This window comes from Panthera uncia, chromosome D4 (assembly GCF_023721935.1).
Source record: "Panthera uncia isolate 11264 chromosome D4, Puncia_PCG_1.0, whole genome shotgun sequence".
NCBI classification, from domain to species: Eukaryota; Metazoa; Chordata; class Mammalia; order Carnivora; family Felidae; genus Panthera; species Panthera uncia.
Window position 1 is genome coordinate 14,673,836 of NC_064807.1, and position 15,202 is coordinate 14,689,037.

Here is a 15,202-nt window from a genome sequence, read left to right on the forward strand (position 1 = left end):
CAAGGTTGACCACTGGCCATGGGACTGAAAGACCAAACTAACATGCTCAACTCACATGGTCTATTAAGTCAAGTTAAAGTATAGTGATAAGCGAGAGCAAAGAGGTGGCATAAATGGACATGCCAAGCAAGGAATGGCAATAGAGTGGTGGAGGCCACAGGATCACATTTCTTGAATCTTGGGGTTCACGATGCTCACATGCCCTACTGATGTTCACCATCCTGCTGGCAGTGTCATTAAGAAGGCTGAGGTCCCAAAGGCCCCCACAGAATGAAGATGACTCGGGCCAGTGATAGGCATTTGCTCTATCAGAATGACACAGAGCAAGTACACTCAACGATAGTAGTACCTTGTCAGTTAGCCTGTTGAAGTGCCACAAGTGGTAGCTGCTTTTCTTGAGCGGAACACATGCGAGGAGAACGGAAACATATTGGACGACACCAATGGGTGGTCGATTTAGTGGTGACAGATAATCAGTCCCAAAGCGACAGGATCATAACTTGGTCTTTCCATCCACTTCTAACTTTAATATTCTTATTTGTTCAGCTGTTTTGTCTTTCCTTGTCAGGTATTACACGTTCCTAACTTACCTGTTATCTGTTTTGGGACACATCACATATAAATTATGCCTGTGTGTCACATGCTACAAGTTTATTTAAAGTGTATTTATTAGCTACACTTAACACCTCTTATGTGCCAAGCCAGGTACGTCATTTACAGGATCTGGTGCAAAATGAAAACGTAAGGCCTTTTGTTAAAAAAATAATTAAGAATGTCAATTATTAAGAATTTCAAGGGGCAACTGGGCGGCTCCGCTTGACCGAGAGTTAAGCATCCGACTCTCGGTTTCAGCATCTGACTTTTGGTTTCAGCTCAGGTCATGACCTCATGGTTTGTGGAATCGAGCCCCACGTCAGGCTCTGTGCTGACAGGTCAGAGCCTACTTAGGATTCTCTCTCTCCTTCCATCTCTGCTCTTCCCCTGCTTACTCTCTCTCTCTCTCTCTCTCAAAATAAATAAATAAACATGAAAAAAAGAATTTCAAGACACCTATGGCAGAGCATTAAAGTAGGCACTGGGCTCATCTATGGTGCTCTGCATCAGGACAGTCACAGGTACACCAAATTTACTCTGCCCATGAGTTTCACCTGAATATTATGAGCCAAGAGCTTTCTTGTGACCTATGCTTAATATTTCTGATGAGTTCCATTCATTATAATAGCATAATTCAATGCTCTCAAAAAACACAGCAAACTCACGTAACAGAACCCAAGTCTATATTACTCCAAAGACAGTGTTCACGCATTATTGCCAGGGTGTTCTTTTTAAATTTTGTTCCTTAACATTTATTTTTGAGAGACAGAGAGAGACAGAGCATGAACAGGGAGGGAGAGAGAGAGAGAGAGAGAGAGAGAGAGAGAAAGAGAGAGAGAGGAAGACACAGAATCCGAAGCAGGCTCCAGGCTCTGAGCTGTTTGTTAGCACAGAGCCCGACGCGGGGCTCGAGCTCACAAACCGCGAGACCATGACCTGAACCGGAGTCGGACTTTCAACCAACTGAGCCACCCAGGCGCCCCTGGGGTGTTCTTTTGAAACACCACTTGGAACATGTTATCCCCACGTTCAAGGCCTTCCGTATCTCCCCAGTAATTAAGTTTACAAGCTTTTGCTTAGCAAATCAGTGAGCTCTACAATCTGGATTTACACTCTGAAGTCCAGCTTCTCTTCCAAATCATTAGGTACTGATGACAATGACCATGAGGGTTTGAAGGTGGACAATACTATCTTTAATTTTTTTTTTTTTTTTGTCAACTACATATCAGGTTCTGTGCTAGGAGATGCTGCACACATTAATTCTTTTAATCCTCATGAGCACTTTGAAAACAGAATGTTATACCCATTTTACAGACAGGCAAGCTAAGATTGACAAAGGTAAAGTAGCCTCACACAGCTAGTAACTGTAAAGGTGAAAATTAAATCCAGATTTCTCCATCCCCAAAACCTCATGCGTTCTCTATTGTGCCACATCACTTCTCATTTGAACCATGTTTTCCAGAAAGATGACTTTAATTTTCTGTAGACATTCTGGGTACATTTTCCCACTGTACTCGAGTCTCCTGTCCACTTCTCTGCTATTCTTCTTCCTATGCTTCTTCCAGTTATACCTCCTTTGTGAATTATCATCTCCCCTCTGAGGTCCTTTCTCTGTCCACTCCTATAGAAGTAGAACTCAGGTAGACTCTATTATTCATTTGACTCTGCTGTTAGGCTGTGTTGCATTATAGTTTAAAAATTGTACAAAAATCTCCTTCTCTTCAAAACAGACTGTGAGCTCTTTAGTTCTGCAGAGACTAGCATAACGCTCTGTACGTCAGAAACATTGAATTACTGTCTCCTGTGTGGGTGACGGTATTAATGGTCATTTCTTTAGTTGTTGGACACTCATTCTCAAGGCAAGAGAATCATTAACATCATGGAGCCTTTTAAGGTCTGTATGAATGCGTGAATAAAAGGCAAGAATGTGCTGGCAAAAAGCCTTGATTTGTACCTTTTGCCAATTTCCATGGTATAAACACTCCCATTACGATCAATTTCAGCTAACAGTTTAAGAACCAGTTTACAGAATCCCTGAAAATGTAACAATCAGTAGCCAAGTCAGTTCCAGCACCTCATACGGGGATCTAAGAATGCCCTTTGATTAAGTTTGTGTTAGAGGAATCTCAATCTGGAACAACAGAAAGCAGACGCTAAAGAAAGAACTGTTTGTTATGATATAACATATTTCCTTTATTTAATTGGTAACCAACAATGAAATGCTTGAATTAGAGCTGCCTGTGAGAAAAGCAGGCATTAAGGACTTAACTTCAGAACTCCAGATAAGGGTCCAAAGTGCACTGATAACCTCTTATTCTAGTTTCTATTTCAACACCCTGCTAAATGTCTTTCATTTTGTATTCTAGAATTTCTTCCCAAATCTGTGAGCATGACCTAGAGTTTCAATCTTTCTCCCTTTACCTTCTCCTATTCTGCTCTTCTCTCACTCTCTCTGTTATTGAAGTATAGTTAACATACAATGTTACATTAGTTTCAGGTGTACAATATGATTCAACACTTCTGTATATCTCTCAGTGCTCAACATGTTTAACTGTGCTCTTAATCCCCATCACCTATTTCACCCATCCCCCACCCACTGCCCCTCTGGCAACCACCAGTTTGTTCTCTGTATTTAAGAGTCTGATTTTATCTCTTTTTTTCTTTTCTCTCCTTTTAAAATTCATCTTAAAGAGAATTTTTTTTTTAAGAATAAACAAGTCTTGATTAGGATAAGACATCTCTTCTGACTTATTCACGTTTTTTTAATTTATTTTTTTTTTAATTTACATCCAAGTTAGTTAGCATATAGTGCAACGATGATTTCAGGAGTAGATTCCTTAGTGCCTCTCACCCATTTAGCCCATCTCCCCTCCCACAACCCCTCCAGCAACCCTCTGTTTGTTCTCCATATTTATGAGTCTCTTCTGTTTTGCCCCCCTCCCTGTTTTTATATTATTTTTGCTTCCCTTCCCTTATGTTCATCTGTTTTGTCTCTTAAAGTCCTCATATGAGTAAAGTCATATGATATTTGTTTTTCTCTGACTGACTAATTTCACTTAGCATAATACCCTCCAGTTCCATGCACGTAGTTGCCAATGGCAAGATTTCATTCTTTTTGATTGCTGAGTAATACTCCATTGTAGAGATATACCACTTCTTCTTTATTCATTCATCCATCGATGGACATTTGGGCTCTTTCCATACTTTGGCTATTGTTGATAGTGCTGCTATCAACATTGGGGTGCATGGGTCCCTTCGAAACAGCATAGCTGTATCCCGTGGATAAATGCCTCGTAGTGCAATTGCTGGGTCCTAGGGTAGTACTATCTTTAGTTTTTTGAGGAACTTCCATACTGTTTTCCAGAGTGGCTGCACCAGTTTGCATTCCCATTATCATTCACATTTGCGTTCACTTGTCCTAACTATCTTATCATTGTCACTGAATTAAAGGTGATCTTTCTTTATTAAATAAAAGCACAATGTTCTTTATAATTCTTTCTCTTTCAGATTTAGCCTGTTAATATTTTCTGTGCTATTGTAAGTGCTTAGAAAATCACTATGGGTAATTTTAATAATGCTTAGAAAATCACTGGGTAATTTTAATAATGCTTTTCACATAATATTTTGACATTCTCCCTTAAAGGATGCTGGTAGGAACCACATGACAAAATCATATTTCTTTTTTTTTTTCTTGAGACTTGAAAAAGGAAGTCAGCTCTGAAGCATTGGGGATAAATATACTTTTGCCTACCAAAAATTCTTTTCTTCTTCTCTGTTTGTTTCCTGATTTATTTCATCTTTCCTATCTATACTGCATCATTTTACCAGAGATACTTGGAGATGTCCTATTCTTCACCTTGGTTTGGTATGGTTTTTAGATGGCCCATGGGCCACAGGTCCTATCTCTTTTGGACAGTTGTAAAGGCATTTATAGCTCTTGTACCTATGTCAAGATCTCAAGATCCCAGCCTCATTAAATCAGCCTGAGATTCTGCCCAGATGGTTAATGGAAGGGTAACGGTCATTGGAAAATGGGTCTAACATATGCTAATATTCATCTTGTCAATCAATATTATTCACTACCTTCCAGAAATATCTGCTTATCCAAAATTCAGATAACCTCAAATTTCAAATAGACAGGGATTTTTAGAGTGCATTATCAGATAATAATACTTACAACAAAAAGTAAATATGAGACAAAAGAAAGTTCTAAAGTTTTCTTCTAGGTAGGTAAAATGTAGTTACTATCTTCTTAATTGCATTTCATTGTCTATGACTTCCCTAGAGTGTTATCAGTCAATATATTAGGTGTGGTAAAGCAAACTGAATTGGTTTCCCAGGCTGCCAGGGTGTCCTACTCTCCAACCATTTCACCTAACTCGCATTCTTTAGGATGTCAGCTACTGGTGACAGCTAATTTTCACAACTTGCTATTAGACTCTCCATAAATATATTATCTTTGAAAGGTGATTAAGAAGAGAAATGCATTAATTACCACTTGCAATTATCTAGAAATGCTTTTAAGTGTGTTTGACATAATACATTAACAGTAAAAGGAAAGCAAATGTGTAGATGATAAGCACAGAATACCATTAATTTGAGGAATGTGGTTTTTTTTTTTTTTTTTTTGGTTTGGGGGAGTGTCATCCAGATCTTGGGTAAGGTATGAATTTTGAAGATAACCCTTTACTGTATCAGGATTATAATAAGAGAGTGGCCAAGGCATTTTTGAGGATGTTTTTATGTATAGGACAAAAGAATGGCAAACAGAACACTACTTTGGGGGATTTAGGTAAGCCTGTTGTTGTAGAATAAAAGTGGTTATTAAAATGCCTTATTAAAATGCATATACTAAAGTAAACGTTTGGAGAACATTGTATTAGAATATTAGAAGATGACAAGTTAGACAGGAAGAAGAGAGGGGAGTAGTTTCATATATTCAGTATAATGTGTCTAAAATTTCTTTCTACAGTCCTGAAAATTAGAAATTTTTAAATATTCTAAACCACTTATTTCAAATAGTTGCTAATTATGTGTTTATGGTATACATGCATTAATTTGCATATCTATGTATATATATGTCTATGTTCTTGCATATAGACATATACATACATACTGGGATATCTGCATAAAGACACATGACTCTGGATGAATTAATTGTTTATTTTATGTATATCCTATTATAGTGCTCTTGACCAGTGCTTGGACAGAAGGATCAGGGAAGCTTAGAAGGGAGGCTATGCAAAAGAACAGTGAAATTGTAAGAGATAAGTCAACTCAGTAGAAAGCCTAGTTCACAGAGGAGTGTAGAATTCTCTGTGAGTGACCTCACCTAAGTTGTGTTGCCAAGTGCTTAGGACAGACCTCGAGAGCTAAGTTTGCCATGTGGCAAGCAGTCAAGTTTACTAGGTGGTCTTAATTATTTTCAGAGCTCACTGAACTGCCATCATTTGAAATGTCTTGCCCACTCAAGGAAGGATCAAAAGGCAGAGCACACTGCTCCACCAGAAAACTAAGACTTTTTTGCACTCCTAATTATCACAACACAACATTTTGGAAAAATATTCCATAGTACTTAGAAATGTTTAGCATAGGGTAGAAACAGGAACACACAGATATGGTGCAGAATCATTCTACTCAACCTTCCAAAGCAGAACGCCTGTCTCACTCTGAGGCAACACCTTGTAAATCTGTCTGTTTACAGCATTGAGAATGTATCACATGCATTTGATTCAAATGCACCCGAACTGAGCAAAATCAGTTCAGTCTGACTACCAAGCCCTGTAAATGGCCTCGTGAAAGGCTGTTAGTCTATATGAGACTATGAGTTTGTATATGTGATCCATGGTGGAAATATCTCCTTTGTTAGAAAAATTCCTGCAAACCAATGCCTAGAATGCCTTTCTCTGCCTACTTGAATTCTATCAGCCCTTTGATGTCCAGTGTAATTCTTCTCTTATCTACATCTTCAACATGTTCTCAGGCCTCCTTTTTCCTCTCCCTTTTCACTTAAAGCTGTCTAGCACTGTTATATAACAATTTTATGGGTCTATATCTCATTTTTCTTAACAGAGTTTGAACTTCAGAAAAGAATCAATGTTTCTTTTATTTCTTTCAAAACACTGAACGCATTGCTAAGAACAAACACACTCAACACATACTTAGAAAAAATGGCTAAGTGTAGCAACCACTGCTTTGCTTATGTCGTCTCATATGTGTCCATATGCCAGTCGCACGAGGTAGATGATGCTGTTATTAGGGGGAAACTGGCGTGGGGTGGGGGACACTGAGCTTAAATCCCAGCCAAGCTGGGATGCTTACTCTTTGGGTAAGCTTGGACCTTTATTCCATTAATCCAACCCTCAGTTTCTCATCTCTGAGATAGTTCCTGCCTTGCTGGACTTTGTGGGGAAGAAAATGAATCGATGGGCATCCATCATAACTGGTACGCGGCAAGCACTCAGTGTATGTTAGCTGACACTGCCATTACTGTTGCTGATCCCATTTTACAGGTGAGAACGCTCGGGATCCATAAAGTCTAGTAATCTTCTCCCAAGAGCACACAGCTAGTCTATGGCAGAGCCAGGATCCAAACCCGTGTCTCGCAGATAAGACACAAAATTGAACGGCATATAGTCCTATTCAAGAGAGAGAGAGATCTCTTTTTACCTCTGAGCACAGAGACTCCCCGGCTGACCTGAGCTCTCAGAGGCAGCACAGCCCCGGGGGGAGCAGGACTCAGGCTGGAATTCACTGCTGCCTCCTCTCAGTCTGAGTCATAAGCGGGGTTTCGGAAGCCCGACACCAGGGCCCTCACGTTGCGTCTTAAATGCGGGGCTGGTTCCTCTCTTGCTCATTTAGTGGCAAGAACTATTCCCGCTCTTCCCACGTCTCATCATGTGAAGGGAAACGGACTGGCTTTCCGAGGGGTTTTTGCCTGGAAATATCTAGTCGTTTCTCAACTTTGTAATTTGGAGACTCAGGCACAAAAATCGAAGTCAGCACTACCAGTACTAGGGCTATGAATAATAGTTCCTGTTTATAGAGCTCTTGCGATTTGCCATGGTCCCATTACACGTGCTATTGCTAAACGTGTTGTATGCATTATCTCCTGTAAAACACAGGACAGCCCCATGACGGAGCTATTATGATCTTACTTCATAGGGATAGCAACTCAGCCTCAAACCATTGCACCCACTTCCACCAGTGTCTCCTTTATAAAAAACAAAACAAAACAAAACGCAGGTGTTTGGAATCATCGCTTCTAGGATTAGGATGATTTTAAATAATGCCGCCAGTCTCATTATGGAATTACATTACCTAGTAGTCTAGTAGCCTATAGTCTTTATTTCCAATCTCTGTGCTTAGAATAGCTTCCAACCTCTGCTCCTTTCTTTCAATTTACTCAGTACTGTTTTAGGAAAAGTCAGAGTTCTGACTTTGAGTCAATTTACATTGTTTTTTTTTTTTTTTTTTTTTTTTTTAACAACTGTGTTTACTAAGAAAAGGCTTCTCATTCCCCAGATCCCTTTACTGGGAAGTGTTCCTGAGTACAAGTTTTGATTACAGTTGCCTTGAAGACTAGTTTTGAAATGTCTTTCATTTACTTGAGCAAGAAGTTGGTTGCCCAATCGTACTATCAAACTGAAAACAAGAGGGAAGAAAAGTCAACTTAACCTAACCCAAACAGAGAACATGTTTCCTGGGATGAGAATGTGTCAAAGGCAACCTTGCATGTCCTGACTCCCCTGGGCGATCAGGGTTGTATCATGTGTTATGGGTAAATTATCTATTTTGTAAGTTGGACCAAAGTGTCTTCCTCCAACTAACTGTGAAAGCATTCTTGAAAGCCCATGAAACCTTATTATTCTAATTACCAACACAAGGGGTTGATAAATGAATGATGAGGCCAGGTATCATTGTCATTAAATAGATCTCACTCAATTATTTATCCCTGGGTCTGGGGTTACAGCTCATGGACCTGTGCATATTGTACCAGGGCCGGCTGGAGCTCCGAGACCTGGGGACCGGATTACAGTCTTGGCAGGCAGCTTTTTTTGAATGCAGTTCAAGGGAATGACACACATTTTTCAGTCAGACATTTGGATGGTTCGAAGCCAATAGATATTCCAAGTTTATCCACACAATCTTATTCATGTTATCTGTGTCAAAAAAAAATCCCTTTAAATTATCCAGATGAATACAAATGGGTAGGAAAATGGATTAACTGTAAGAAAACCATGAAGAAGTTGTCTTGCTTTACAGTTTTCGAAGGCTCTGCTCTTTATTTACTTGGATTCTGCTATCCGTAATGGGCACTTGAGTGTGATAAGTATCAGTCAGTGCTCCTCTCCACATTGGATATTTTCTTTTTGTATCTTGTTTCTAATAGCACAATGAAAGATGCTGTCTTCTGGGTAAGAAATCTGTTATTGGAGATGATGGGATTGGGCCGTACTACTTTTTGTTTGTTTGTTTTTCATCTCGAGGTCATGCAGCTCACTACAAAGGTTAGCCTTGAAAATAGTGTGAAAGGATGTTCTCTCAGAGTTGCCTACGTCTTCCCATCTGATGTCCCTTCTTCTAGACCAGCAAGCTGCAAGAGTTCTTCCTTATATCCGAAGAGCATCCTATTAGGAATTTCAAGAATCTGTACTTGCTAAAAAAAATTATTCTCTGGCTACTCCATTACCCCTGGCTTTGTCTTAACATCACCCCACACCCCCACAAGACTTCTGATGTGTTGAGTCTAGAATTTATTTTGGCAAGGGTGGGCAGTGGGGAGCAGAAGGAGCTAGAATGGCTCTTCAAGGATCCTTCAGGAATGAAACTAGAGAGAGGCCTTTTGGAGAATGGAGGAGGGAGTAAGGCATTAGGGAAGAGAAGAAATGTATACCCGAGATTACATGGAGTTGAGTTCGGTCCAGGCTGGTATCTGAAAACCAGCGTCAGAATATGCATGTTGAGGGGCACCTGAGTGGCTCAGTTGGTTGAACATCCGACTTCAGCTCAGGTCATGATCTTGCACTCTGTGAGTTCGAGCCCCACGTCGGGCTCTGTGCTGACAACTCAGAGCCTGGAGCCTGCTTCAGATTCTGTGTCTCCCTCTCTCTCTGTCCCCCCCCACTCACACTCTGTGTCTCTTTCTTTCTCAAAAATAAATAAACATTAAAAAAAAAACAAAAGAATACATATGTTGAGGGTGGGGGACGGTAGTGCTTTGGAGGGAAGTATGAAACTGTGCCTAGCATCAGGAAAAACTTGGCAATTGAGGAGGCAAACGATAAAACCTTGCTTAGATGGCTCCAGGGAAAATTATACTTATAATAACTGACAAAAAACCCTATGCATGCCATGGAAATAGGTTCCATTAATTTTGTGATGATTTTAATTTGTTTATAACCCTGACTTCGGTCTCTCTCTCTCTCTCTCTTAAACCTTGCCAGTGTAATGATCCTATTACATAATCATCAGTTCACAAAATTAAAAATCTTGTCAGAAATATGAAGTAGAATAATGGCTGTTTAGAGCAGTCATGTTCTCTAATTGGCCACTCATCTAGAAAGTGATGTAACTCTATAGACCAAACTAAGTATCTAGAGTAGCAAATATGCCCATATAAAGTAGGCACTTTACATTTGAAAAACAAATTTTGATTTTACTACCAGGAAGAATTTTTGACTCTCTATTTATATGTTTTACTATAATAAAGTGATGTGATGATTCCTATGTAGACCTGATTTTACGAATTTCAAAGTTCTCGATACCAAATAGTTGAATTGTAGTCAGTTCGGCTGTCATACATTGTGTGGGTACCTAAAATCCACCACACTATGCAAAATAGGGCAATGAAAACCACAGGGCTGATAGGAAACCTGGGAATAAGGGAAGAATACTCAGGAATATCATCAGTGACACATTAAAAAAGATAGGTATAAAACGGCAGCAACATTTTGCACACGCTAAGTGGTTAAGAAATACAGAAAAGCTACAGTAAATGATGGCAGTTTCCTTTGCAAAAGACCTGAAGTTTGCTCGTGGAACTGGCCTTCAACAGGTTTGCAATTTGGGATGTGGCGTTTGGAGGAAGTTCTTTAAGACCAGCTGTGAATGGCTGCGGCCATAAGGCAGGGGGCGCAGTGAGGTAGCCGGGTGAGGTGTGCACGTTTCGTGAATACGCTAAGTTTAGCTGGATGCGGGTTTTCTGCATTCCCCTCGAGTTTCTTGCAGATACAATCTCATGTCAGCAAACGCAAAATTTGTGTTATGCTTAAATTCTTCTGTAATGAATCAATCATGTTAGAGCAAATTTTCAGTTTTGAAACAAGTATTAATAGGAGAATCAGGGGCGCCTCAGTGGCTCCATTGGTTAAGCCTGCGACTACGGTCCAGGTCACGATCTCATGGCTGCTGGGTTCCAGCCTTGCGTTGGTCTCTGTGCTGGCAGCTCCGAGCCTGGAGCCTGCTTCGGATTCTGTGTCTCCCTCTCTCTCTGCCCCTCCCCTGCTCACAGAGACAAATCAGAGGCTGGTTGAGAACTCAAGTCAGAGTCAAGTTTAGTGTAGGTCACTTCAACATTTTATAAATGTCAGCGAGGTGCCATACTCACTCCTGCCCTGTCTTCTCTAGAACACATAGTTAAGGCTTAAATGTGATGCGCTTTCTGATTGTGTGGATGTAGAAACCCAGCCATGAGAGCTCAGTTTATACTTTGTGATGTGGCTGCATTAAACATTTTAGGATCTGTAGAGTGTTTTAGAAACCATTATCAAATTAATCTTCATAGCTCTGAGGTCATGTCAAATGGTCAGGCCATTTGACAAGGCCAGTCTAGTAACCCTTGTCATTTCCAGGAGACTGTCATAGTTTCTGAGTAGACTCCTGAAGAAGGGTACAATCCCAGCATTTGGGAATGACCTTGTATTTGAGCATCAATTAATATGGAAAATACAATTACCAGATTCTCCCCAATCTGGTAACTATCCCAAGTTATGCTTCTCATCTCCACTTCCGGAAGGTCTAGTTTTATTAAGCATCCTCTTCTGGTCAAAGTAGTGGTCAGTGCTGTGGGAGATACACAAGGACAGGATTTCATCTCTGCCATCAAGGAACTAATTTGGGAGCTCTCTTTGATGCCTAAAGTGAATCTTCTCCGTTGCACTTGTGTTTTTATGGCAGAATGTGGGTGGGTTCACATGCCCAGGCAATTCAGGAGGCACCACTGTGTAGTTATTGGGTAAGTCAGCAGGTGCATGTTGTGTTTCCATCCCTGGGTATTATAAAATCTTGAGTTTAGAACTGTTACTCAGGAACACCTTACCAAAAAAAAAGTCCTTCACTGACTTTTCATTTTTTTTTTAATTTGCTTTTTTGTGTTAATAATATTCTGTAAAATCTCACGGTCCAGCGGCCTTCCAACCAAAGGACGATGTTGCAGCTATTGAACCATAGTTCAGGTTTGGGTTCTCCTGGGTTATGCCCTCTGCTGTCCCGAAAAGTCAAGACAAACCTGGGCCACCTCTATTTTTAAAAGTTTTTCGTATATCAAACAAACAGCAATAGCAAAATTGGCCAGCCGAGTTTATAAAATTATAGTATATTTAACATTCTCCATTTTCGTGAACTGATGCTTTTCTATACACACACACACATACAGAGAGACCTAAGTGTGACTACTGAAAGGTATAACTATTTGGGAATAATATTAAACTTTATCTTTGAGGCCCTTTCTGAATGTGAGGCCAAAAGTACTCCTTCCCTTTCTCTTCTTCCCTCAACCCAATTTGCTGTACATAACATTTTTGTTTCAACTCATAATTGGTTTTATGAGATTAAATACCAGGTCAGTAACTGTGCTCCATGTCAGTTTGTCCTAAACTCTTTGCCTTATTTTACAAAAGGAACCCTTAAAAAAGAAGAAGAGAAAATATTTTAAAATAAACATTCTGACTGCCAGAAGCTGAAGTCAACTTTGGATTCAATTTTATATGTGGTGGAAATGAAAAGAACTAGAGTTCTCGATTTTGACACTTAGCATAAATTCCTTGCTTTTTGATGACTCCAGCTGATTAATAAGTGAGACTAAAATATCTTATTCTTCCTGGCCGGAATTAAAAAGCTTAAACATCTATTACGAGTCCGGAGCTTGAAATAGAGCTTAAATTCATGTGCTAAGGGTCTGGAAAAACTAAGGCTACAAACCTGATAAAATGAAATGTCCACTACCTCTATTCTATGCATCTCAACCTATACCCCATTCCCTCTTACCCCTTATTTTGTTTTATTTTCTCAGGGAAGCAAAAAAATTTGTGAGTGAAAATGAAGGAGCCCTTGGGAAAGGAAAAGGAAAGCGGTGGTTTGCATTTAAGATGATGATGGCTAAGGTAAGCATTTTCACAACTCAGTTTGGTCGATGTTGTATATTCTCGATGGCGGCCTCTCAAATGAAATGGTGATTTATGGCAAAAAGACTTACTTGTGTGATTTTATCACTCTGAAATGGTAAAGATTGTGCCCCTTTCACTTCCATTCCCTGGTAGTTAAGGGGTTCTGGGTCAAAGTTTGTTGCTCTACAAGTTGTTATCTACAAGTTTCAGGGCCATACAGCTACCAGGAACATAAACTATAAATTGAATAGAATATGAAAAAAGCCCCAAATGATATAGTAATATAAACATAGATCCTTGGAAAAGATAGAAAAGAAACTAACATTTCATTAGTATTTACTTATGCCAAGCACTGAATCGAATCCCTCTATGAAGGTACCATATTTAATTCTCAAAGCAAAATAGGTATATAGGTATTATTATCCCCTCTTTATAATTGTTATACCACTTGTAAGCTGAATTCATTTCCATAAAGATGGGGTTTTGTGAATAAAATTCACACCTTAAATATGAAATATAGATTTATGATATATATCAGGGAGTAATAAGTCTGTCTTTATAATTTAAATGAATGGAATCATAATATTTATGCTTTTGTTTCTGGCTTCTTTGACGCAATATTATATTCATGAGACACATCTGTGTTGTGGTAGTTGTTCATTTTTATTGATGTGTTGTATTCCATTGTATGAAGGTACCACTATTTACTCATCCATTCTATTGTAGATGGATATTTGGGCTCTTTCTAGGTTGGGTAACCTTTTGAACTTCAGACTTGTCTCATACTGTTATTTGGGCTCTATTGCACCTGTCCATCTCACACATTATCCCAGCGTTATGTGCACATATGCAAAGTTAGCTTCCCTGTTCCCATTCTTCCTTGTGGTCCTCTTGACCATGGATGGCCCAACATTGTGGAGTAAAATGGAAGGAAGGTCTTTTATAAAACTAATGTAGCGGGGGCCTGGGTGGCTCAGTCAGTTAAGCATCTGACTCTTGATTTCGGCTCACATCATGATCTCATGGTTTGTGGAACCCAGCCCCACATCGGGCTCTGCATTGACAGTGTGGAGCCTGCTTGGGATTCTCTCTCTTCCTCTCTCTCTCCCCCTGCCCTGCACTCTCTCTCTTTCTCTCTCAAAACAAATAAGCTTTTAAAAAAGCTAATGTATGATTCTTTTTCTTCCTCCCTTTCCTATGATACCATGACTTTCCATTTAGTTAGATGCTCTACCCCTCCCAGAATAAAAAGTGTCCCATGTCATAACACTTCCCATCCTGTATCAAAATTACTTGTTTAGGTACAGCTTACTCTAATAGTCCCAGAAGCCCTTCAAGGCAGGAACGATGTCTTATTCAGAGTTCATTAATTTCTTCATGCAACAAGTATTTAATTAAACATATACAATTTGCCAGTCAACTTAGTAGGTGCTACCCCAGTCCCTGCTCCCTTATTGTCTGGAAGAATAAACAGATCTTTCTCAGCATATTTTTTATAAAATAGGGGATCCATAAAAGTTTTTTTAATTGGATTGGTGTGAAGGTGGGTGGGGAACAGAGAAGCAAGTGAATCCTACTGGTTTTTTTTTTTGTTTTTTTTTTTTTTTCTTTTTACAAAAAGCCTTATGTGGCACTAGAGAGATCTTTCCAAGTTCATTGTCTTGTGATATTTGGGGATGGGGTGGAGGATAAAACATCTTAACAAACAAGAGGCTAGGTTTTATTGTTCTATTTGGCTTTCTTTTCAGAAATGGGCGAAATTTCTTCGTGATTTTGAAAACTTCAAAGCTGCTTGTGTCCCGTGGGAAAACAAAATCAAAGCAATTGAAAGTAAGTGCTCATGAGATCTCATTAGATGGGAAGGTTGTTTCATAAGCTTATCAGATGTATTTCTCGGTTTCTGTACTATTGGAAAGATTAAAAACAAGAAAACAAACAAACAAAAGTTATCATTTTTAACATTCTTTTTGTTTACTGTGAAAATTTGTTAGTACTCACCAGTCACAGCCCTGGAGACTCCACTCTCCCTTCCTATATTAGACCAAAATATTCTCATTCTGACCTTGTGTTCTCTCCTATACAGGGAAGTCAATATTGTGCACAGTGACACTGAGTCATATATATCATTGGGAAGGCAGTGATTTTATTTTGGCAATGAACATGACATTGAAAATATATACTCTTATGAGATTTAGACAATAATCAAATTGAACAATGTCTAC

General features: G+C 39.3%; 1 protein-coding gene across 1 annotated transcript in view; it reads left to right on the forward strand.

Annotated features, from left to right (window-relative positions):
* Positions 1-15,202, forward strand: part of TMC1 (transmembrane channel like 1) — a 199,198-nt gene that overhangs the window by 113,952 nt on the left and 70,044 nt on the right. Inside the window, exons 4-5 of the mRNA XM_049632694.1 lie at positions 12,887-12,977; positions 14,729-14,810. Coding sequence (XP_049488651.1) covers positions 12,887-12,977; positions 14,729-14,810 — 173 coding nt within the window. The remainder of the gene's footprint in view (positions 1-12,886; positions 12,978-14,728; positions 14,811-15,202) is intronic.